At 35.7% G+C, this 24,921-nt stretch overlaps 1 protein-coding gene across 1 annotated transcript in view; it reads left to right on the top strand.

Annotated features, from left to right (window-relative positions):
- FCHSD2 (FCH and double SH3 domains 2) overlaps positions 1-24,921 on the top strand; it is a 302,780-nt gene that overhangs the window by 217,737 nt on the left and 60,122 nt on the right. The window contains exons 9-10 of the mRNA XM_041730768.1: positions 6,868-6,990; positions 19,236-19,331. Coding sequence (XP_041586702.1) covers positions 6,868-6,990; positions 19,236-19,331 — 219 coding nt within the window. The remainder of the gene's footprint in view (positions 1-6,867; positions 6,991-19,235; positions 19,332-24,921) is intronic.

The raw sequence follows: 24,921 nt of genomic DNA, 5'->3' as shown, positions 1-24,921 counted from the left end.
ATACTTGAAAGTGCTGTTTTAGGGGCACCTGGGTGACTCAGTCAGTTAAGCATCTACCTTCCACTCAGATATGATTCCAGGGTCCTGGGATCAGGCCCCCACTTGGGCTCCTTGCTCAGCAGGGAGCCTGTTTTTCCCTGCTCCCTCTGACCCCCACTCCTGCTTGCTCGCTCTCTCTCTCTCTCTCTCTAGAGCTCTTCCTCTCTCTCAAATTTTTTTAAAAAAGAAAATGTCTATTTTGCGGGTCTCATGAGGAGATACTATTATCTCTTCATTTTTTCTTTTTTTTTCTTTTTTTTTTTTTATCTCTTCATTTTTTAAATGAGGAAACTGAGATCTAGAGAGGTTACACTGTTTAAGTACATAATAGAATTGAGACTCAAAACCAAGTCTGTCACAAAAATCTCTGTAATAGGTCCTATCAAGGACATCGATGAAAATCTTGGGTAGAACATAGAAATGGTTAAGCTTTATTATTTTAATAACCATGTTTTATAGTATTTTACTCTTTTGACTCCAGATCAGGAGTTTAAAGCTCAGGAAGTTTCAGTATTTTCCTAGAGTAATATTTTTAGTAAGCAGTATAGCTGAATTTGACTACAAGTGTATATGGTTCAAAGCTTTCTGTCGGACCATGCTGCTTTTGTGTTGCAATCTAAATATTGAGATGGTTTTAACACACTCACAAGCAGTTATGCATGCTAGTAAATAACTCAAGAGAACAACACAGACTTTATAGAAAAGCAATATTGAATTTTCCTTTTCTGGAGTTTTGTAATTCATGGAGTTTTGTAATTCACAGATGGGAACTTTCTTATTTGTTTTCTCTTTCAACCTAAAAGAACTCAGTGTTTTTAACAAAACAACCTGGGTGATCTGTTTCTAATTTTACTTTATATCAATTGATGTATTCATCTATGTGTTAAAATATTTACAAGGACACAGATGCAGCCCAGTACTTGCTTTGATCTCTTTTCTTTAATTTTTATTTTTAAATTTTTTAATTGAAGTATAGTTGACACACAATGTTACATTATTTTCAGGTGTACAGCATAGTGATTGGACATCTCTATGTATGCCATGCTCACCACAAGTGTAGCTGCTACATGTCATCAGACAATATTATTACAGTACCATTGACTATATTCCCTATGCTGCACCTTTCATTCCCATGACCTCTTCAATCTCTCTAAATTTGTAAAAAGTGATCTTGGTTATGTATAGCTGGGGTCTTCTCAGAAAGATAAATGCAGGCAGGCAATCATTGTTCTCTTCCATCAGCAAAAGAGGACTGTAGAATTTCATGATTTAATTTTAAGAGAGCTTATATTTGTCATCATCTTGATATTTATATCCTTGACTTTTACCAAAGACTATTTTAGAATATCCATTGCTCTTAGAAAAGAATTTGCCTTTCTAGGCTGCATTAAGGAAACTCAAGAGATTTCAACATAACTCTATGACTGTAGAATCTGTGCCCTTCCTGGATCTAAATGAGGAGGCCACTGTTTCAAGTCTCACTATACGGGGATATTGCATCAAATGCTTAGAAAAAGGACACATTTTCTTTCTCCTTACCCCTAATTCAGGATAGCTTTCCTCTTCAAACAAGTTCCTGGGCATTTATACTTTCTTGTAAAAAAAAAAAAAAAGTTCAGTGGAACATCCCAGTATTTTAAATTTCTGAAATTGTCTTTAAGATATCCCCCCCCCTTTATTTTTTTACTAATTGGAATTGTATTTACTATTATGAGTTTATGTTGTAAAACTCAACTGATTTTAGAAATCAAGTTGATCAAATGAGTAAAGAGGGTATTGGTAATAATACATAAGGATCGTGTGGTCTTTTGGTAACAGAAGAGAACCTGGTTGCTTAAAGGCATTCAAGTTCAATTTTTCAAATTGGAAAACTACCAGACCATTAAAACATGTGGCTCATCAAAGGCCTATGGCTTCTCAATTTAAACATTATAGACTTCTTCCCCTAGCAATTTATATCAGATGTTTTTTAAGTTTGACTATTCAAAATACATATTTGGTTGAGTTACCTACTAAATTTTTGCATAGTGGAGACCACCCAGGAACTCACTCTGCCAGATTAACTCATATTTGTATAAACCATGGAAGAATGCCTCTTCTGCCATTTCTGAGCAAATACATGAATTCTAGTTTATCATTGTAATTACCATTACAAAATTTGTGGCTCTTTACACAGCTTTCTATATTAATTGAATTTGTGCACATCTGCTCATTTGAAAATGAACAAACAAGTGTACTTAAAACATTCTTATGCCTTGCTCATTAAATGATAGGGTTCAGATGCATGCCCTTGTTATATTTATATTATAGTTATGACACATTTACCATTTATTGAAAGCTTTGAGTAGTTCTTACCTTACTTTCAATTTTCAGGAAATACAGGTAGCTGGGCACCTGGGTGTCTCAGTGGTTAAGAGTCTTCTTTAGGCTCAGATCATGATCTCAGGGTCCTGTAGTTAAGCCCTGTGCTGGCTCCCTGCTCAGCAGGGAGTCTGCTTCTCCCTTTTCCTCTGCCCACCACTCCCCCACCCCCACCCCCATCCCCCGCTTGTGCTTGCGCATGCTCTCTCTCAAATAAATAAAATCTTAAAAAATTCACAAAGCTTTTGAAATATATTTGTGGTTCAGTAATAACAGTTGTCTACTTCAAACTTTTACATCTGTTTAATTGAAGCGAATCAAGAATATAAAGCAAACTATCGAATTATACTTGCAGTTAATTACCTAGATGAATTAAAGTTTTTCTTATAATACAGTTTTCAAAAGAAATAATTTAGATAGTTCAGCTGATAAAAGCTACAGTTATCATTCGTAACCTATTAATGAGGAGTCGCTTAATTGCAAATAACAAAGACTCAACGCAAAGTAACTTGAGCAAAGTGGGAATTTGTTGGCTCCAGTAACCAATTACAGGGTGGACAAAGCGGTGCTTACTCAGAAACCACCCAATCCAAGGACATTCCCTGTCCCTCCCTTCTGACCCGTGGTCCCAGCTTCACTCTGCCAAATTTCTCATCACTGCTTTCCCTTGTGAGTTGATCTAAATCTCTTCTACTAAAGATAGACTTCCTCTGTTTGGTAGGAAAAATAGCCATTTGGTGGTAAAGAATAGGCTTTTTGGACTCAGCTTCCATCCCAGGAATCACTGGTTTAGGTTAAATGTCAGTAGTAAATGTTAGCTGCCTGTGTCAGCCATCATTATTGCTATTTAAATAAAGATAAATAAGGGGAGAACAGTCCAAGCCAAGAGAATAACTTAATTGGAAAATGAAAGTGAATGTCATTTCCTAAAATGGCTCAAATGTGGTTGCAAAATAGAGCACAATGCAGATAACAGTGATGAGAGATGGTGCTAATGAGAAGTAATTTGGGACTAGATTATAAAGAGCCATAGATACCAGATGAAGAATTGTGACTTTTCAAAAACAGTGGGAGCCACTGAAAAAAAATTATAGCATCACTTTTTTTCCTGATCTGATACTCAGGCTTTCTTTTTATTTTTTTCTAGAAAATTCCCAACATATACTGCAATAAAAAGTTGTATGACTCCCATGTACTCATTATCCAGCTTTAACAGATACAAATAGATGGCCAATCCATTGAAGATTTTTAAGGAAGGCAAGAGAGTAATTGTGACACTTCCTTTATTTAATCTTCACAATGTGCCTGGAAAGTATATGGTATTCCCACTTTCCCTAATTACAAATGAGAAAACCATCAAAATGAAGAAGTAACAGTGCTGGCATTCTAACCCACATACAACTTACTTCAGAATTCAAATTCTTTCCTGTGCTGCATCATGCTGCCTCTAATTCTGATGTAGAGCATGATTCTGTTGAAGACAGCTGTTGATCTGCCTCCCTACTGGGGCTGTTGACCCTATTCAGGATGGTAGATTTCTCTGCTCTAGCCATTGTGCCTCCTCCAGGGTCACCAGGATCTAAGTCAACATAAATACTCAACCTAAATGCTAAGCTAAACGTTCAGCTAAAATGACTGCTTAGTCCAGTAATTCTCAAAGTATGGTCCTTAGACCAGCAGCATATAAGACCATCTACCAAGAGTATTCCTAAGACAAAAGCATATTAAAAGAATTTATAGGTTTCTTTTTTAACAGGTTCATGAAAACCATGTCCTAACTTAGGAATTCTTACTCATACAACACCAGCAGTCTCTCTGGTGATATTACATAACTACACGGAAAGGAATTTTAAGGCACTTTTTACTGCCTATATTTAAAGTGCTTGATGGTGCCATCTGGTGGTGTAAGCACTATAGAACGTGCAGCTTTGTTAGTGCTTTGGGGATAGAACATGTGTATTTTTAAAAATCAGTTTTACAGTAAAAGTTTAATGGAATAGTCAAATATAAGATGTATAAAGAATTTATCTACTGTAAAACCTCCATTGAGAATTCTTAGATATGATACCAAAACACAAGCAACAAAAGAAAAATAGCTAAATTAAACTTGATCAAAGTAAGAACTTAAGCACATCAGAAAACATTACTGAGAAAGTGAAAAAACAGCCCACAAAGTAGAACATATTTGAAAGTCATAGAGCTCATGAAATAGAAGTATCCAAATACGTAAAGAACTCTTCCAGTTCCACAACAACAACAACAAAAAACAACCTAATCTAAAAATGAGTGAAGGACTTGAATAGACATTTCTCCAAGGACAATATACAAATGGCTAATAAGCACATGAAAAGATACTCAACATTACTAGTCATTACGTAAATGCAAGTCAAAACTACAATGAGATGCTGCTAAGATGGCTTGAATAATTTTTAAACACAAACAGAAAATAACAAACGTTGAAGAGGATGTAGAGAAACTGGAACTCTCATACATTGCTGATGAAGAAGTAAAATGGTGCAACTACCATGAAAAGGCTTGGCAATTCCTCAAATAGTTAGACATGGAATTACCATAGGATCCAGCAATTTCACTACTAGACATATACCCAAGAGAATTGGAAACAGATGTTCAAATGAAAACTTGTACATAAACAAATGTTCATAGAAGCATTGTCCATAATGGCCAAAAAGTGGAAACAACCCAAATGCCCATCAACCAATGAACAGGTAAATAAAAAAATGGCATATCCATATAAAGGAATATTATTTGGCCATAAAAAATAATGAAGTATTAATACATTGATGAACCTTAAAAATATTATGCTATATGACAGAGACAGGCACAAAAGGACACATGTTATATGATTCCATTTATATGAAGTGCCTAGAATAAGCACATCTATAGAGATAGAAAAATTAGAGGTTGCCAGAGGCGGGGGAAAAGGGGAGAGTAGGATTTCTTTGGGGGCAATGCAAATGAGATAGTAGTGGTGGTTGCACAGCACTGTGAATGCACTAAAAGCCACTGAATAGTACACTTTAAAATAGCTAAAGTAGGGATCCCTGGGTGGCGCAGCGGTTTGGCACCTGCCTTTGGCCCAGGGCGCGATCCTGGAGACCTGGGATCAAATCCCACCTCGGGCTCCCGGTGCATGGAGCCTGCTTCTCCCTCTGCCTATGTCTCTGCCTCTCTCTCTCTCTCTCTCTCTGTGTGAATAAATAAAAATTTATCATAAATAAATTTATCATAAATAAAATTAAAAAATAAAATAGCTAAAGTGGTGGATTTATGTTGTATGTATTTTACCTCAGTTTTTAAGAGGACCTCCATTGATCGGCAAGAGTCCAGAACCTTTTTCGGTTATTATTATTATTATTATTATTATTATTATAGATATATTTTGCCCACAGTTGTTGGTAATATGTATGCTATTTGTTCTCCTTTTTTTGACCTAAAATTATTTATACATGCTTTTGCAACTATACTTACCAGTTTTTGTTGGCATGTATAGTTAGTTAGATACATATATATAGATATAGATATATAGATATAGTTATATATTATATATAGTTATATATAACTTAGTTATATATATGTAGATATATATGTTATATATTATAACTTAGTTATATATATATCATAGCTTAATTATTTTTCAGGTGTTTAGTGGTTTTCTTTTTTTTTTTTTTTCTTTCAATTTCATTGAGTCCTGCTCTAAATGCATAAACAAAGAGTATTTAAAACTCTTTATAGGGATGCCTGGGTGGCTCAGTGGTTGAGCATCTCCCTTTGGCTCAGGGGGTAATCCCAGGGTCCTGGGATTGAGTCCTGCATCAGGCTCCCCGCAGGGAGCCTGCTTCTCCCTCTGCCTATGTCTCTGCCTCTCTCTTTCTATCCTTCATGAATAAATAAATAAAATCTTTAAAAAAATAAAACTTTTTATGGACCTTTCATTGGTATTTCTTCCCCAGATTGTACTGAGTCACTTTCTTTAAACGATTTCTATTGTGTTTTTTTCTCTAATCTATAGGAAGAATATACTAATTTATAATACTACCAACAATGGATGAGAAGAAAATGGAGGATATTAATGTTTGCATGTCTACCCTGCACATGTACTGTGCCTAGATCCTTTCACATCCACTGTTTTATTCAACTCCCACTCCTACTCTGTTATAAAGTAATTAGAGGGGTTGATGCAGTTTTTAAACAAAGATAAAAACCCAACCACTTTATCTCTAAGTTTTGTCCCACAGCTTTACCAGTATTGAATTTATCTTTTTTAATTCCTATTTATTAGAAAAGTCATTTTCCCAGGTGATTGTTTACTGTTGACATGTATGCTTACATAACTGTCTTAGCTTTTCTCCACTTATTATTAATGGATTTTAAACAATTTACCTTGTGAACAGTAAGCATTATATATCAGAGCTTTGTCATCATACTTTTGCTTTTACCCTTTTACAGGCTCTTGATGGAAATGTGTATGATCACCTGAAGGATTATTTAATAGCCTTCAGCAGGACTGAGCTAGAGACATGCCAAGCTGTGCAGAACACATTCCAGTTTTTATTAGAAACCTCCAGCAAGGTAAGTTACCTTTATTAAAATACATGATATGTTATCCATTTTAGAATCTAAAATGTTTTTGCATATAAACAAAATGAAGTTCCTGATACATTAGAAGAATTCTCTAAAGGGCAAATTTCCTGGAAACAGTATTCTTCTAACAAAGTTGGAAGGTGGGGATCCCTGGGTGGCGCAGTGGTTTGGTGCCTGCCTTTGGCCCAGGGCGTGATCCTGGAGACCCGGGATCGAATCCCACGTCGGGCTCCCGGTGCAAGGAGCCTGCTTCTCCCTCTGCCTGTGTCTCTGCCTCTCTCTCTCCATCTCTCTGTGACTATCATAAATAAATAAAGAAAAAATATATTAAAAAAAAAAAAAAGTTGGAAGGTGTTCTCTTCCCTTGGTGAGTTGGCACAAAGGGGAAAAAAGGGAGGTAATGACACAAGCCAGCTAGAACATGAGTCTTTTGCCATGTATGTGCTTTTGAGAAGAAATGATTTAAAGAGTTTTACCTTCAACTTAAATCAATTTGGGGAACAACAAGGTCATGTATCAATGCAAAGAATAATAAAAGAGCACAAAAGGGAAAGTAACATTTTATTATTGTTGAAGAAATGAATACTCGATCTTGTTTTTTTTAAAAAGTAACCTTACCTTTTATGTGCTGTCATTCTTTGATAGTAATCTTTTTATTTCAAAAGTGTTGAGATCCAGCAACTTTGCTGGCATATTCACACACTGCAGAGAAAGCAAACGAAATTATTTCAATTCTTCAAGATCTGACAAATTAAAATTTTTTGCAGCAGAGAAACTGTTCTTTTGAAGATAAATTGTTCTTGTGATTAGTAATGTTATTTTTATTCTGATAAATGCATAGCAAATATTCCCTGACTGAAAGCATGCAATTGTAAAAATATATTCATTTTTTAATATCTATTTTTAAAGATCCAGCTTGGTCCTCTTTTTTGGCATGGGAAGCAGGAACTGGCTAATACCTTAAGATATTATTTGGAAAAGAATCAGGGTTTCTTAAGAAAAGAGTCATAGACACTTATTCCTGAACACCTCATATGTATGTATTATTGTTTTCAATGTACCATAGCTCTTTTATTTTTAGAAAAGCATTTAAAATATTAAGTTGATATGGGAATATAAAGATCACTAGCCTGGTGCTTTGAAATCCTGTCATAACTTCTATTTTCCTTTGTTTTTACTCTCCAGAATCCAATACAAGGTATAAAAGGATTGATATATGGAAAGAAAGATGGGCAGAAAGATGGATAGTTATATGAAAGCAAATGTAGAAAAATGTTAATTGCTTAAAGCATCTGCTTTCAGCTCAGGTCATGATCCCAGGCTCCTGGGATAGAGCCCAGCATTGGGCTCCCTGCTCAGCGAGGAACCTGCCTCTCCCTCTGTCCACCCCCGACTCATTCTTGCTGTCTCTTTCTCTCTCTCAAATAAATGAATAAAATCTTTAAAAGAGAAAGAGAGAGAAAAAAGAAAAGTGTTAATTAAAGAATCTAGGTAGTGGGTATATGGGTGTTTCCATACAGTTCTTATTTTAATGTATGTACATTTGTAATTTTCCATAAGAGAATGTTGGAAGAAAGTCTATAAAAACATCCTGGCTTTGTTCCATTTATGGAATGGTTGATTTTTGACTAGTGATCAAATTGTTTATTTTTTTTAAGATTTTTTTATATACCTATTTGACAGAGAGAGAGCACAAGCAGAGGGAATAGCAGTGGGAGAGGGAGAAGCAGACTTCCTGCTGGGCAGGGAGCAAACTTGGGGCTTAATTCTAGGACTTTGGGATCCTGACCTGAGCCAAAGGCAGATGCTTAATCAACTGAGGCACCCAGGGGCCCTGTGATCAAATTGTTTATTGATCCATTCAGGATTTCTATTCTTGTTTTTGTACATTTTTGTAACTTATACTTTCCTAGGAAATTCTCATTTATCAAATTTGATGGTATATGTTTGTGTATAAACTTCTGTGCCTCCACAGTTGTCTCCTTTTTCATTTCTAATATAGTTTGTGCTTTCTCTCACTGTGATCAGATTTACCAGTCTATTCTATTAATCTCTTCCAAGAGCCAACTTTTGTTCTACTCTTCCATGTTATTATTTCCTTAATTTCTGACTTTATATTTATTATTTCCTTCTACTTTATTGCAGCTTATGTGCTTATTATTTTTCAAGTAAATCCACTTAAGACTAAAAATCTTTTTCTACTTTAACTGCATTATATATGTAGGGCTATTTGTTGTTTCTGCATTTTCCCCCTTGTTAACTGATGAATTATTTAGAAGTGAGTTTTCTCAGTCTTCATTCAGTGGGAGTATGGAGTGGAGTAACTTTTTTCATTTTTAATTTTATTAGAAATTATATTTTGTTTTTATTTTATTACATTCTGATTTTATCAGAGGTTGTCCTCTGACAAAATTGTCTGAAATCTCTTTTTCTGAGAATAAGTTAGATTGGATACACTACCTTTAGTTTATAAAGCAGGTAAGTGTACAGTCTTTAAAAATAACTAATATTTTACACAGCACTTAATTTTCTAGGAGTTTTTAGCATATCTTCTGAGGTTGGTATTATCATGCCCATTATATAGAGAGGAAAACCGACTCAGGAGGTTTATGTGGCTGCCCGAGGCTACATACTCATATAGTATTGTCCATACTCTACTACCATACTGTATTATCTCTTTAATTTATATTATTTCCATAGAAAATGAATTTAAAATGTATAAACTGATTTGGACACATAAAGAGATAAGCTTTCATTTTCCTCTGCAGTCACTCTTGCTCCCCACAGATGAGTAATAAATGAGATGCTCTTCTGTTTAGATTGAAAGTAAGAATGATGTAACTAGGAGATGAACCCTTTTGTTCCAAAATACCACAAGAGTTCATAACTTCAAGTTTTATGCCATGTGTTTTTCTGTTACAAAGAGCTTGTTATTCTACTCTTATAATATAGTAAGAATATTTTTAGTAAAAAGCAGCACAGTGATCTGATAACCCTGAGGAAAGTTTGAAACTCTAGGTTTTTATTCTACACCTTTATTAGCCTTCTTGGAGGAGGAGGTTATTCTTTCCACCATATCTAAATTATAACTGTGCATGTTCTCAAATATATTTTGAGGTAACTGTACTGACACTGTAGCTACACTACACTACTTTTTTTTTCTTTTGCTACCATTTATTTGCTATGTGGTATGTACCTAAGACATGAGTCATGTCTAGTATCCTACTCTCTGATCCCAGGAGACAGGGTAGGCAAGGAAAGCCCAAGGAGAAGCTACCATATCATGGGGAAATGGTAGGGGCTGGTGGAGGCAAGGGGAAACCCAGGCATCCTGCTCTGACTTCTAGCAACTTCTGCCCTCAGTCATGAGGGGTGCCCTATTCTCCCATCCAGTGATCCCAGGTGTAGCAATGGGAGATGGGAGGACAAAAAAGGAAGATGACTCAGTGCTGGATGGAGGCGTCTCTGCTCTGCATGGCTCTTTGGCTCTGGCCTTAACTATAGGTGAACTGTAGTTACAGTGCTCTCTATATCTTACATCCCCTAAAGGGAGAACCTGGCCCTAGGAGTTTTTGTTTGATTTTAATTATTTATGAAGCTTGCTTTTCTCCTTAATATTTTATGAAGTGCTTTGTATATGTAACTGAAGCAGATGTTGTCATAAATATTTTCTCTAGGATAGTAACTCCAAAAGTAGTTCCACTGGCCTTTATAGTTTGTTCACATGTGCTTGCTTTCTGTCTGCAAAAGGAAACTCCTACCAATTAGTGACATAAGCTCTTCTCTTTAAACAATTCAAAAAATAAAATTGTTATTCTCTATTTTGTTGGAAATTAAATTATTATTGCCATTCTTAATACTTTGAAGACTAAGCAAAAAAGTAAACTTAATAAAATAAAGGAAAAAAATTACATGATCATCTCAAAAGACACAGGGGGAAAAAGACAGGAAAAGCATTTGACAAAATTAAACATTTTTTTAAAGATTTTATTTATTCATAGAGACAGAGAGAGAGGCAGAGACATAGACAGAGGGAGAAGGAGGCTTCCTGTGGGGAGCCTGATGCAGGACTCCATCCAGGACCCTGGGATTATGACCTGACCCAAAACAGACACTCAACCACTGAGCCACCCTAGTGCCCCAAATTAAACATTTTTTCATGACAAAAACACAAATTAGGAGTAGAAGGGAATTTCATTAACAGATAAAAGGCATTTATTAACACTGCACTCAGTGGTAAAAATCTGAAAGCTTTCCTTCCTGAGATAAGAAACAAGACAAAGATGCCCATTTTCCCCCACTGTACTAGAAGTCCTAGTGCGATCAATTAGTCAAGGAAAAAAAATGGGATGGCTAGTTAGTTTATCATCTAACTTTGGCTCAGGTCATGATTGTGGGGTCCTGGGATTCAGCCCCACTTTGGGTTCCCACTCAATGAGGACTCTGTTTCTCCCTCTGCTTGTGCTAGCTCTCTCTCTCTCTCTCTCAAATGAGTAAAATCTTAAAAAAAAAAAAAAAAAGGAAAGTGAAAGGGAAGAAATAAAATTATCTGTATTTGCAGATGACATAACTATACATAGAAAATACTATAGAGACCACAAAAAAAAGTACTGGAGCTAATAAATGAATTCAGCAAAAGTTATAGGTAGAAGATCAAAGCACAAAAATCAGTTGTGTTTCTATACTCCCATTACTGAATAAGCCAAAAGAAACTTAAGAATTCCAACTGTAATTGTATCTGAAGAATAGAATACCAAGAATAAATCTAAATAAGGGTTTGAAAGACTTGTACATTGAGAAACTACAAAACATTGCTGAAAGAAATTAAAGAGGACCTAAATAAATGGAAATAATAAATATTTATGGATTGAAAGATTTCATATTACTAATATTGCAGTATTCCCCCAAAGCATTCTACAGATTTAGTCAATCCCTATCAAAAATCCAATAGCCTTTTTTTTTCAGAAGTGGAAAAGCTAATCCTCAGAGTCATATGGAACTACAAGGGGTCCTAAATAACCAAAAATAACACTGAAAAGAAAAAGTTGAAGAACTCACAGTTCCCAATTCCAAAACTTACTGCAAAATTAATCAAAATAATGTGGTACTAACGTAAGGATAGACATATAGACCAATGAAATAGAATTGAGAGTCCAGAAATAAGCCCAAACATATGGCCAATTGATGTTCAACAAGGTTACGAAGGCCATTTAGTGAAGAAAGAATAGTGTTTTCAACAAAAGATGTTGAGACAACAGGATAGCCACATGCAAAAGAATGAAGTTGAACCCCTGCCTCATTCTATATACAAAAAATGACTCAAAATGAATCAGTGACCTAAAGCTATAGAAGAAATCTTTATGACCTTGGATTTGGCAGTATGTTTTTAGTTTTAATAGTAAAACAGCAGCAACCAAAGAAAAAATAGGCAAGTGGACTTCTCCAAATAAAAGCCTTTCTGTATCAAAGAATATTATCAAGAATATGGAAAAGATGGCCCATAGGAGAGGAAAATTATTTATAATAATTACTATTTACTATTTATTATTTGAAATTATTTGTAATCATTTGTCTAATAAGGATTTAATATTTAGAATATATAAAGAACTCAACAAAAACACAAATGACCCAATTAAAAAGTGACAAAGGACCTGAATAGACATTTCTTTAAACAAGATATACAGGGGCACCTGCGTCACTCAGTCAGTTGAGTGTCCAACTCTTGGTTTCAGTTCAGGTCATGATCTCATGGGTCATGAGATCAAGCTCCATCTTGGGCTCTGAGTTCAGCAGGGAGTCTGCTTGAGAGTCTTTCCTCCTCCCTCTGCCCCTCCCCCTGCTCACTCGCTTACTCTCTCTCTCTCCCTCTCTCTTTCTCTCTCAAATATAAATATTTTAAATATATATGCAAAAAAATCAATGAATAAAAAATAATTTAGAAAAAAGATCTACAAATGGCCAATAATCACTTAAAAAGATATTCAACATCATTAGTCATTAGGGAAATGGAAATCAAAACCACAATTACATCCATTTTTTTACTCACTGGGATGGCTTTAATAATTTAAAACAACCAAACACACAGAAAATAACAAGTGTTAGCAAGGATGTGGAGAAATTAGAATGCTCAAACATTGTTAGGAATGTAAAATAGTGCAGCCACTATGGAAAATAATTTCTCAAAAATCGGAACATCGAGTTGCTGTATGACTCAGCACTTTCACTCAAGAGAATTGAAAACGTATTAAAACAAAAAAGTCACATACAGGTGTTCAAAGCAGCATTATTCATAATAGCCAATAAGTGGGAACCTAAATGTCTGTCAGCTGATGATTAGATAAATAAAATATGCTATATCCATGCAATGGAATGTTGTCTATAAAAAGGAGTGAACTGCTGATATATCATACAACACACATCCCAGAGAATAAAATATATTAATAGCTATGCCATTTAAAAGATGCTATTATGCGCTAAATTGTATCCCCCTAAAATTCATATGTTGAAGTCCTGATCCCTAATACCTCAGATTGTTACTTAATTTGGAGATAGGATCGTTAAAGAGGTTATTAAGGTAAAATGATCTTAGTTCTCCAGAACTAAGAGGAAATAAATTTGTTATTTAAGCCACCCAGTCTGATCCTTTGTTCTGGCTGTCGTAGGAAACTAATATAGATACTTATCCTCATTTTTTTAAATTTTTATTTATTTATGATAGTCACAGAGAGAGAGAGAGAGAGAGGCAGAGACATAGGCAGAGGGAGAAGCAGGCTCCATGCACCGAGAGCCCGATGTGGGATTCTATCCCAGGTCTCCAGGATCGCGCCCTGGGCCAAAGGCAGGCGCTAAACCACTGCGCCACCCAGGGAATGGAAATTAAAACCACTATGAGATTCTATTTTATACGTATTTTATACCTATGAGATTGACAAAAATATAGATAGATAGGAATGAGTATTGGTGAGAATATGGATTACCAGAAAGTCATCGACTGCCCAGGGTAGTACAGAGTGCTATATCCAATTTGTGAACATTTGGCATTATCTAGTCAATTTAAAGATGTATTTAGCTTATGGCCCAGCAGTTCCACTCCTAAGAAATTATCCTGGAGAAATTTTTGCACATGTGTACCAGGACACTTTTGGAAAAATATTCATAACAACATTAAAAAGCTAGAACCCAGCTGTCCACAATAGGATGAATAATGGATTACCATACCAGCAATAAAATTGAAAGATCTGTAGGCACATGTATTAATATGCATGAGACTCACAAATACAATATTGACTGAAAAGCAAGTTACAAAAAAATACAAACACTAAGATGCCATTTAAGAGTTCAAAAATACCCAAGAAAATAATATCATTTTGAGATATATGTAGTAATAATATTTAAATGGAAAAAAGAGAAAAAATTAAAAAAATAAATGGAAAAAGAGAGAGAAGGGTAAATTCAGTAGGATGGTTACCTCTAGAGTATGCACTCTCAGAGAAGGTGATAATCCCCCCAAAGGGGAGCAAAAATTGCTTCCAGATAGTTAGGGAAGGGTTAAATATTATAGTGGGCCACAGTATATACACATATATAGTATATTTGTGGTATTAAAATTAATCAAAGGATAACTAGGAAAAATGTCTGAAGAGGCATGTGATAAGGAGGGCATTGGCAATATGGGTATTCTTTTACTTAATCTCAGCAGTGGATAGACAGGTGTTCTTAAATATCTGTTCATTTGAATGCTACTTTAGGCAAAGTCACTGTGCTAGGTGCTGAAGGATACATCTGTAACAAGGTTTAAAGCTTCATCTCAGTTATCACAAGAAATGACAGAGGGGAGCAGAAAAGGAACGGAAGGATGGATTACAAGGGGAATGAGGAAACCTTTGATAGTAAGGAATATATTCACTATTTTGGTTGTGATTATGTTTTTACAGGTGTACAGCTATGTTAAAACTTATCAAACTATATATAGTTTATAGCATATCAGATATACCTCTCTAACACTTTTAAAGAGAGAGTGAGATTGGGCATATATCCCAGAGAAAATAAAAATTTATTTCACACAGAAACTTGCAGACAAATGTTCATAGTAGTTTTATTCTGGTCATTTAAACTGGAAATTGTTTAAATGACCCTCAATCAGTGAAGGATCAAACAAATTTGATGTGTCTATACTATGGGATACTACTCAGCACTAAGAAGGGGCAAACTGTTGATATATTCAAGGAAATCATGCTGAGTTTAAAAAGGCTATCTTAAAAAGACAGGTGCTAGAGCACCTCGGTTGCTCACTTGGTTAAACCTCTGAGTTGTGATTTTGGCTTAGGTCATTATCTCATGGGTCATGAGACTGAACCCTGCATTGAGCTCTGTGCTCAGCCAGGGAGTCCACTTGATATTCTCTCTCCCTCTGCCTCTCCCCATCCCCCTGTTCATGCTCTCTCTCTCTCCCCCCCTTTCACTTTCTCTCAAATGAATCTTAAAAAAAAAAAGATGTGGTGCATGAGTCCATCATACAATATTTATGAAATAACATGTTATAGAGATAGAGAATAGGTTAGTGGTTGCCAAAAATCAGGAATGAGGGGAGTGGATATAGCTATTATAGAGTAGCACAAGGGAATCTTGTGGATGGTTCAGTTAAGCCTCTGATTTTGGTGCTGGTTACATGAAGCTACACACATGATAAAATTGCATAGACTTCTACACACACACATACCCAAATCAGTTCATGCATAAGTGGTGAAATCTAAATAAGCTCTGTGCTTTGTACCAGTGTTGATTTCCTGATTTTTGATATTTACTGTAGTTATGCAAGGTGCCAACATTGGGAGGTACATAGGGTCTCTTTGTGACTTCCTTTCAAAATAAAATGTTTGAGAAAAAGACCAGTGACTAACCTAGTACCTCTAGTGTCCAGATTTTATTTTCTGAATACTTTCTCTCTCATTTAGGAGTGAGCGGAAGGAGACAGGGCTTTTAAGAAAGATAAGTGTGATTCTCCAAGTCTGGGGCATGAAATATATAAGATAAACCTTAAATGGTTTGTCATAGTAGAAACCAAAGAAACTAGCAAAACTTTCAAAAACTACTAGGTCATATCAAAAGGATTTAGAATGTGATCTTACTGGCCAAAGATGGGATGATTATAGCATCACTAATGATAATTGCAGTGAACTAAAGCACATTGAATATTTTTAAAGCCATGTTTTCATAATAATAATTTATTAAAGTTACAATTAGGCATTCTTTGGAGGTTTCTAGGGAAACAACTTAATTGGACAACTAGATAATAAAGAGAAAGAACCATTTATCTTGCCTTCCTTATACAAACTATACCTCAAGGTAATTAAATAGTCAACTTGCAAAGTTTCTTTTATAGCCTTATTCCAACTAATAAATGACAAAGGAATGATAGAATTCCTTGTTAGATTAATAGGAAAACAAATAGAAAAATCTCTAGTTTTTGCATCCTCCAATAGATTTATTATCATAGGCCTGTTACATTAGTTTCCTATGGCTACTATGCAAATTACTATAAACTAGGTAGCATAAAGCAACAGAAACTTATTCCCTCTGAGTTCTGGAGCCCAAAAGTCCAAAATCAAAGGATCATCCTAGCTGCATTCCTTCAAACAGTTTTCGGGAGAATCAGCCCTTGCCTCTCCCAGCTTCTGGTGGCTACAGGCATTCTTTGGCTTATGGCCATATCACTCTAATCTCTGCTTCCATGGTCACTGGCTCTCCCTCTGTGTTTTTTCTGTGTCTTTTATACAGATACTTATCATTGGATTTAGGGCCCATTGAGGGAATCTGGAATTATCTCAAAATCTTTAACCTGCAAAGGTCCTTTTCCAAATGAGGTAACATTCACAGGTTCCAGGGTTTAGGACATGGATATACCTTTTTAGGGGCTACCCTTCAGCCTACTAAAGCTGTTAATATCATAAAAATAGGTAAATCAGAGGCAAGCCTTCCCATGGAAGTAAGTATCATCCTGCAAGAAATAAAAACAAAACAAAACCCAGAACGCAATCAAGCTTCAATTTATAGGACATACAGGGAACAGAACACAGCAAGGATGCAGTCAACAAAATTCAGGCTGTGGGAAACACCACAGGACAAAAACACAGTTTCTTCAGCAAATAAACTTCAAGAGAGAAAAAAAGTGTTGGAAGAAGGAACCTATGAACAAAAAGAAACCTAAAAAAAAAAAAAAAAAAAAAAAAAAAAAACAAAAAAAAAAAACAAAAAGAAACCTAAGCAACATCATCCACGTGCACTATGGAGGCCTTATCTTGTTCCTGAGTTGAAAAGCTTAAATATATGGGATAGTCAGGGAAATTTGATCTCTTATTGTTTTATAAGCATGTATTGTAAATTTTAACATGGACAGGTTTTTTTTTTAAAAGAGCCCTTGACTTTTAGGTATAAAACTGAAATATTTATGGATGAATTGATATGTCCGGGACTTGCTTCAGTATAGTTGAGGGTGGAAGAGGTAGATTGGTTTATTGATGAAACGAGACTGGGCACAAGGGGACATTTTTGGAAGTTGATTGATGAGTATATTGGGATATGTTATACTGTTGTCTCTATTCTTACATATGTTTTAATAAAGTTGAAATCTAAAAAGGTTGTAACTAGAAGAGTAATCCTCTTAGCTTTTTCTTCACGGTGATTAGTGAGGCTCTCAGGGCTGTGTCAAGAGCTTTCACAGCTTAAAACTGGAATCCAGGAAAAGAAAAAAACACATTTCCCTTTGAGAGTATGTTTATTCAGCCAGCCTTGCCTGACAAAATTCTCCTAAGTTCTCCTCACCCCATTTCACCCCATCAGTCTGGATTAAATATCACCCTCTTTTATGTTCTCCTAGTACCTTCTACATACATCCACAGTGTATTTAATTGTGTACTGTCTCGTTCTCCCACTTTCTAGATTATAAATTCCTTGAAGATGCTAGACTTGTTTATTCATCTTTGTTCATCTATATGTTGCCCTCACCTCTACATTTAACATTGGTCTTGGTAAGCTCTCTCAATAAATGGTTGTTGAATGAGCAATAGGAAATTGGGTTTGTGCTGGTAAATAAAATGTGAAATATAACACCTACTTTCTATATCTCTTTGGTAAACCATTTTCCCCGGACTGCTAAGGTATTTCTACAGAGCTTCTTTAAACTTTTTTCTTCTTCTGCCCATTCTCTGGCAGACGTGCTAATGAAACATAAATGAAGGGTAAACACTGTAACAAAATGGAAAATGGGTTTCTACAAAACCAAATGTTGCTGATTCCCACTCTTTCCCAGGGTATATAGTGCAGTGAAGTCTTTTCAGTTGGCTGTCTATCTGTACTGTTTGTTTTGCTACATTCCGTGTATCAAAGTTCCCTTTCTATATGAATTCCTTTTAATTTGTCTTCTTAGTATGCTTTAAGATGGTAATTAGAATGTAACCTCCTAAGAGAACCTGGCTGACTTAGTCCTAGAAGCATGTAACTACTTGATCTTGGGGTTGTTTGTTCCAGCCCCACATTGGCAGGAAGAGAGATTTACTTAAAATGAAGTAGAGATTACTTAAAATGAAAAAAAAAAATCACAAAAGACTGTAACCTCCTAGAAAAGGTGTCAAGAAGTACTATAAAAATACTATTTTGTAGGGTGTCTAGCAGGTTCAGGTAGAGCATGCAACTCTTAATCTTGAGGTCATGAATTCAAGCCCCACTTTAGGCTTCAAGCCTACTTTACCAAAAATTTAATACTATTTTGTGCTATGGGTGAGGTCTTCTGGCAGTTTCCTAGTGGATGACGATCTCAATATAGCAGACTTTAAGAAGTCTACAAAACTTTGTTGCTGGGAGAGACCTAAGAGACTAATGTGCTTCCCTGTTTTCATCCCACTGCCCCCATTAAAAAGAGCAACATTTTGTGTAATTGCTATCTCTTTTTTTTTTTTTGCTATCTTAAAATATTACATATTATCTAGTCCCAAAATCTGGGCTAGTTTCTAAACTAGTACTTTCCATATTTAGACTATTGAGAAAATAGGACACATAAGTAACAACTGTTATCTAAAATGAAAAAAAAATGCGTACTTCCCATTTTCTTTTGATCATATAGTGTTGGATAATTTCTCATTTTTGGAAAACAGAAGAATAAATATTAAACTTTAAAACATGGTTACTGGACATCATAACCTTATTAAAGTCTTAAAGATACTTTATTTTCTCTTTAGGTGGTACGGGACTATAATCTTCAGCTGTTTTTACAAGAGAATGCTGTATTTCACAAACCCCAGCCCTTCCAGTTCCAGCCCTGTGACAGTGATACTGTAAGGGAATTCCAGATTTTCATTCCATTTGTTTTTAAGCTATGCTTGTGCTCAAATAGCTATTGTCCTTGGACTAGACAGAAAAAACTGAGTGTGTCTCCTTAATTTTGTAACAAAACTGTGAGTATACAGAGAAACGGACATTTCTCCTTTCCAAAATGCTACTAAACCCAGTGTCTTTGTGTTAGCAACTTAAATTAGGTTAAGTTGTAAGACATGTAACTAAAAACCTGCAAAATGAACAGAAGGAAGAAGAAATACTCAATAAAATATTTTTTCAATCCAAATATGAATTATACTTTCTATCCATGAAATTCTTCATATGTACACACTTCCAAAGAAACCAGTGGTTAAATTTTAACCGGAATAGAATCAATAAACAACAGTGAATATGTGCCTGCACGTATTTTGGTTGGCTTTATAAAAAATTACAGGCCCTTTATAATTCCTTTCAGATATTTTAGAATGTCAGAACATTAATATAAATGCCAAATTGGCAATTTTTAAAAAAAAGACATTAATCATGTATTTTATCCTTGAGTTTATGAAAAATGTTTGCCACTATTTGAATTAAAGAAGATAGAATCAGTATGCTAATTTGATACATTAAATAAAGGATAATCAACTTCTTCAAGTTGAGAAAGCATATGTTGGCATATCTAACACATTCTTTCAATATAGGCAAGCCAAAGAGAGAAGTCAAATTATATTCATAAGGTCTTTTAGTAAACCTAAAATCAGAACCAGGGTAATTTATGAAATCAGAGTTTCATGGTATCAGTTTAGTAGAAACCTTTGCTGGAGATATCTTCATTACTTTTCTTACATTTTAAGGAGCCCTGTTTGTGGCTATGTAGGAAATCAGCATTTACCTCTAGATTATAACCCTTGCCCTTTATATTAATGCCGTTTTTTAAAAATCAGTCTGCTTTTGCTTAATGACTCGGCAATGTTGTCCTATATAATTTGACTTCTTTATTGGAGAAGAATGAAGCAGGGCTTTAGAATATACAGAATACCGACAGGTTTGCTAAGCTTGATTTAAAATTGTGACTAATTCGAAATTATTTTATCTCTTCCCATTTTCCTCAGAAAAATCAGAATTCTAAGAGTAGATAAACTCTCATCTCACTTGTCTAAGGCCCAACTACAATCCTAAATCCTCCTTTGTTTCTAGACACTGTGCTAAATGTTCTTAGCTGTGTGTCCCTGTTTGCCTTAAAATTCTAACTATGCTATTTTCTGTCCTTGTGCAATCTTTACTGGGCAGAGTTTAAAAGCTGCCCAACTGGTGGATATTGAGCTCTCCCCTGTCAGTGCTCTGAGAATGACCATAGCTGAGGTATTTGGGCGTATGGGTCAAGGGTGGGGGAGATGGGATGTGTGGGTTTGCATGTTAATGAAGGGTGGGACCTGGTATTGAGATTAAAAGTGTGTGTGTGTGTGTGTGTGTGTGTGTGTGTGTGTGTGTGTAAGGAGCCACTGGATGCTTAAACTGGGGCTTTTCATTTTCCCATATAAATCAAGGATTTCCTTTCCTACTTATAGTGAAAAGATTGATACTTTTTTATTTTTCCTGCAAAAGTCAAAGATGTCCAAATGAAAACATTCAGTCACAATATTACAAGGCTTGAAGTGATTGTACCCTTTTTGGTTTTTTGGCTTATCTTTACTTGCAGATGAATCAAAATTTCTTGTCATTTTATTTTAATATATAATTATTTTGACTCATGCCTTAGGATTATATACCGAAAGAAACTGCCAAAATGGTTTTATAAAGACACAATTATTTCTATTTTTTACAGCCATAGAATTATTTTTTTTTGAATTATTTTTTTAAAAAGGTTTTATTTATTTATTCGTGAGAGACACATAGAGGCAGAGACGTAGAGGGAGAAGCAGGCTCCTCGCAGGGAGCCCAGTGTGGGACACAATCCCCGGACCAGGGATCACGCCCTAAGCCAAAGGCGGATGCTCAACCACTGAGCCACCCAGGGTGTCCCATAGCCATAGAATTAGATTGAGAATCTTAGTGTTTACCATAAGATCATTACAAATGACAATGATCAGTTGCAAGTTTTGTCTGATGGAAGTTAGTTGTTGTTTCATGGTTAACCCTGAAAGATTTCCTTGTCTTTACTTCCGTATAGAGCTGTTGATTTCTATGGTTGTCCTTACTTTATATCCTCAATTACCATTTTTCAGATGATACTAGAAAGTTAGGAATCCTTTCTAGAAAGAATAATGTTCACCTTTCTTTGCTGAAATGAAAGTTTTAATGTAAGATTATTCTAAAGGATGAGATGCGCCCTAAAATTTCCCTTACCCCCCCCCCCAAAAAGTGGATGTTTGATTAGGAAAATTGACAAGTACATATATTAGGATCTCAATTTTGGAGAGTCATTCAGCTATCAGGTGGGTCATGCTTGTGTTAAAAACTCATACAGGGGGATCCCTGGGTGGCGCAGCGGTTTGGCGCCTGCCTTTGGCCCGGGGCGCGATCCTGGAGACCCGGGATCGAATCCCACATCAGGCTCCCGGTGCATGGAGCCTGCTTCTCCCTCTGCCTATGTCTCTGCCTCTCTCTCTCTCTCTCTCTCTGTGACTATCATAAATAAATTTAAAAAAAAAATTAAAAAAAAAACTCATACAGGTGTCATATAATGAGAAATCATGAGCTCTGGAGCAAATCCTGGCTGTGCCATTTGCTAGCTGTGTTTATTTTATTTATATATTTATATATATTTAACCTCGCTGATTCAGCTTTCTCATATATAAATGTTGAAAACCTTAATCGGTTTGAAAATTAAATGAGATACTTAAGCATTTGATTCAATACCTGGCACATAGTAGATATAGAGTAAATGTTGACTATCTTTTTTCCCCTATCTTTCCATAAGACAAGCATATTTTTTTAGCTTTTGCCCCTAATTGTTTTAGAAATAGCAAAATATCAAACTCCCTTGAAACTTCTGCTCTCCTCTTTTATTGCATAATATAGATCTCATCAACCTCTTTCTTAGCAGTTTATAAGCCTAAAAGGCAACCTGTGTAGAATAAACAGCAGCCAATGCTAACAATTAGTGTCCCTTCTTATCCCTCTTATACTTTTCTTCCTCAGCACCTCTGCCTTGCATACATCTCAGTGTTTGTCCCTTCCATTACCAAAACTAGTGATGTGTACCCTTAAGGACATTTCCTTCAGGTCCTATGAAAAGGACCTCCCATCCTATTTTAGCCTGGGATGGGGAATAATATGGGAAACACACACATCCATATATTAAGACAGGAAAAACTTAAGGTAACTTTTTCCCCAAATTTTCTGGTAGGGATGAGAAGACCTTTTCCTCTTTACTTTTCCTGAACTGCAAATAGTAAGATCTTCACAGATATCAATAGCTGACATTTTTACCACAGTATCGCAGATATAAAAACTAGCTGACAGGGGTGCCTGGGTGGCTCAGTTGGTTAAGTGTCTGCCTGGCTCACATCATGATCTCAGGGTCCTGGGATCGCCCAGAATTGGGCTCCATGCTCAGCAGGTAGGTTGCTTCTCCCTCTCCTCTACTGCCCCCACTCGTGCTCGCTCTCTCTCTCTCTTTCTCATAAATAAAATCTTTTAAAAAATAGCTGACAAATTTCTGATATATCATCTTTTTCCATTATTTTAGCCACTAGTTGTGGTATGTAATTCTTCCATGTAAAGATTAAAAGCTATATTAAGTGGACACTTGCTGTAATTTGGAACTTTTGCACATTAAATTTTCACTTAATTGGATCATTTTATACATCTGTTAAAAATATGTACAATATATGTAAATCAAACTAACGTAATGTACACCTTAAACTTATATAATAATATATGTCAATTATTTCTCAGTAAAACTGAGAAAAAAGTATTTACCCAAAATTATCCTTGTCTATAAGTGACTACATGGAATCCGTATAAATACAGGGAAATTACTTGAAAATTATCATTGTTTAGTGAGTAGCTTTATCGAGACACAGGCAGAGGTAGAAGCAGGCTCCATGCAGGGAGCCGGACATGGGACTTGATCCCAGGTCTCCAGGATCAGGCCCTGGGCTGAAGGCGGCACTAAACTGCTAAGCCACCCAGGGTTCCCTGATGGAAATTTTATATTGTGTATAGCATTGGCATATGCTGTGATAGAGAATTTGTGGAAAATTCTCTTGTGAGTAAATAGGTCGCATCCTCCTACACATATACTGACCGCAATATCCAAAAATTAAAGGCTCTGATTATAAATATGAGTGTTGCTCTCCAGAAACAGCAGTACTGGCTGTCAAGTGTTCAGAAGGCATTGTCCTAAGTTTTTCGGTCTTTCAGAAAGGACTTATTTGTTTTTTTTTAGAAAATTTACTATCTGTATAATGAGTCTTTGTGCTTTTCTGGATTTAGTGCCTTCTCTACCTACAGGTATCCAGAGCTTTCCATTGATGCCTTGGTAATATACTGACACAAAAGAGCCTGGAAGTTCACTTTTTTATCTAGCCTGTGATTATAGCTCTTTTTTTTTTTTTAAGTTTTTATTTATTTATTCATGAGAGACACAGAGAGAGAGAAAGAGAGAGAGAGGCAGAGACACAGGCAGAGGGAGAAGCAGGCCCCATGCAGGAAGCCCGACATGGGACTCGATCCGAGGTCTCCAGTATCACGCCCTGGGCTGCAGACCGTGCTAAACTGCTGCACCACCGGGGCTGCCCTATAGTTTTCTAATTATAAAAAAGCATAAAGTAGAAAGTTTTCACCTTAACTATCATTGTTCAGATGTAACTACTGAGGGGTACTTGGGTAGCTCAGTCAGTTAAGATTCTTGGTTTCAGCTCAAATCATGATCTTATGGGTCATGGGTTCCAGCAGTGTTGGACTCTGTATTCAGCCAGAAGTCTACTTGAAGATTCTCTCCCTCTTCCCCTCATATGTGCCTGCACATATGCACACTGTCTCTAAAATAAATAAATAAATCTTTAAAAAAAGAAACCTGCACGCACACACACAAAGGTAATCACTGATAATATTTTGATCAATAGCCTCCCAAACCTCTCTCTGCAGGAACATATTTATGTCAATGTGGATATACAACTTTATGTAAATGGATTTCTACAGACTTGAATTTAAACATTTTTTTCTCATTATGTCAAGGATATCTAACATTTGCAACATCTACAGTCCCTCACCATCTCGGAAATTTGACACCCATCTACCCTACTTTACCCATCAAGTAGTTTTTTTTTTTTTTTTCTACATTAAGTAGTTTTTATCAGCACTTCCTAGAATTGTCTTCTGTCATGAATTTAAAATTCCAAGCATATTAAAATTATGTTTTAAGAATTTATTTTATTTTTATAGAGGCTCTTCTACTCTTGGGTTAGGGTAGAATTTCAGATGATGCTAAGAAAAAATTGGAGCTCAGAGAAGTAGCAGTACAAAAGCATAATTTCTGGATCTCTTTTTTTTTTTTGGATTTTTTTTAAGATTTTATTTATTTATTCATGAGAGAGAGGCAGAGACACAGACAGAGGGAGAAGCAGACTCCATGCAGGTAGCCTGACGTGGGACTCGATCCCG

This window comes from Vulpes lagopus, chromosome 15 (genome assembly GCF_018345385.1).
Source record: "Vulpes lagopus strain Blue_001 chromosome 15, ASM1834538v1, whole genome shotgun sequence".
NCBI classification, from domain to species: domain Eukaryota; kingdom Metazoa; phylum Chordata; class Mammalia; order Carnivora; family Canidae; genus Vulpes; species Vulpes lagopus.
This window is presented reverse-complemented; position numbering and strand designations above follow the sequence as displayed.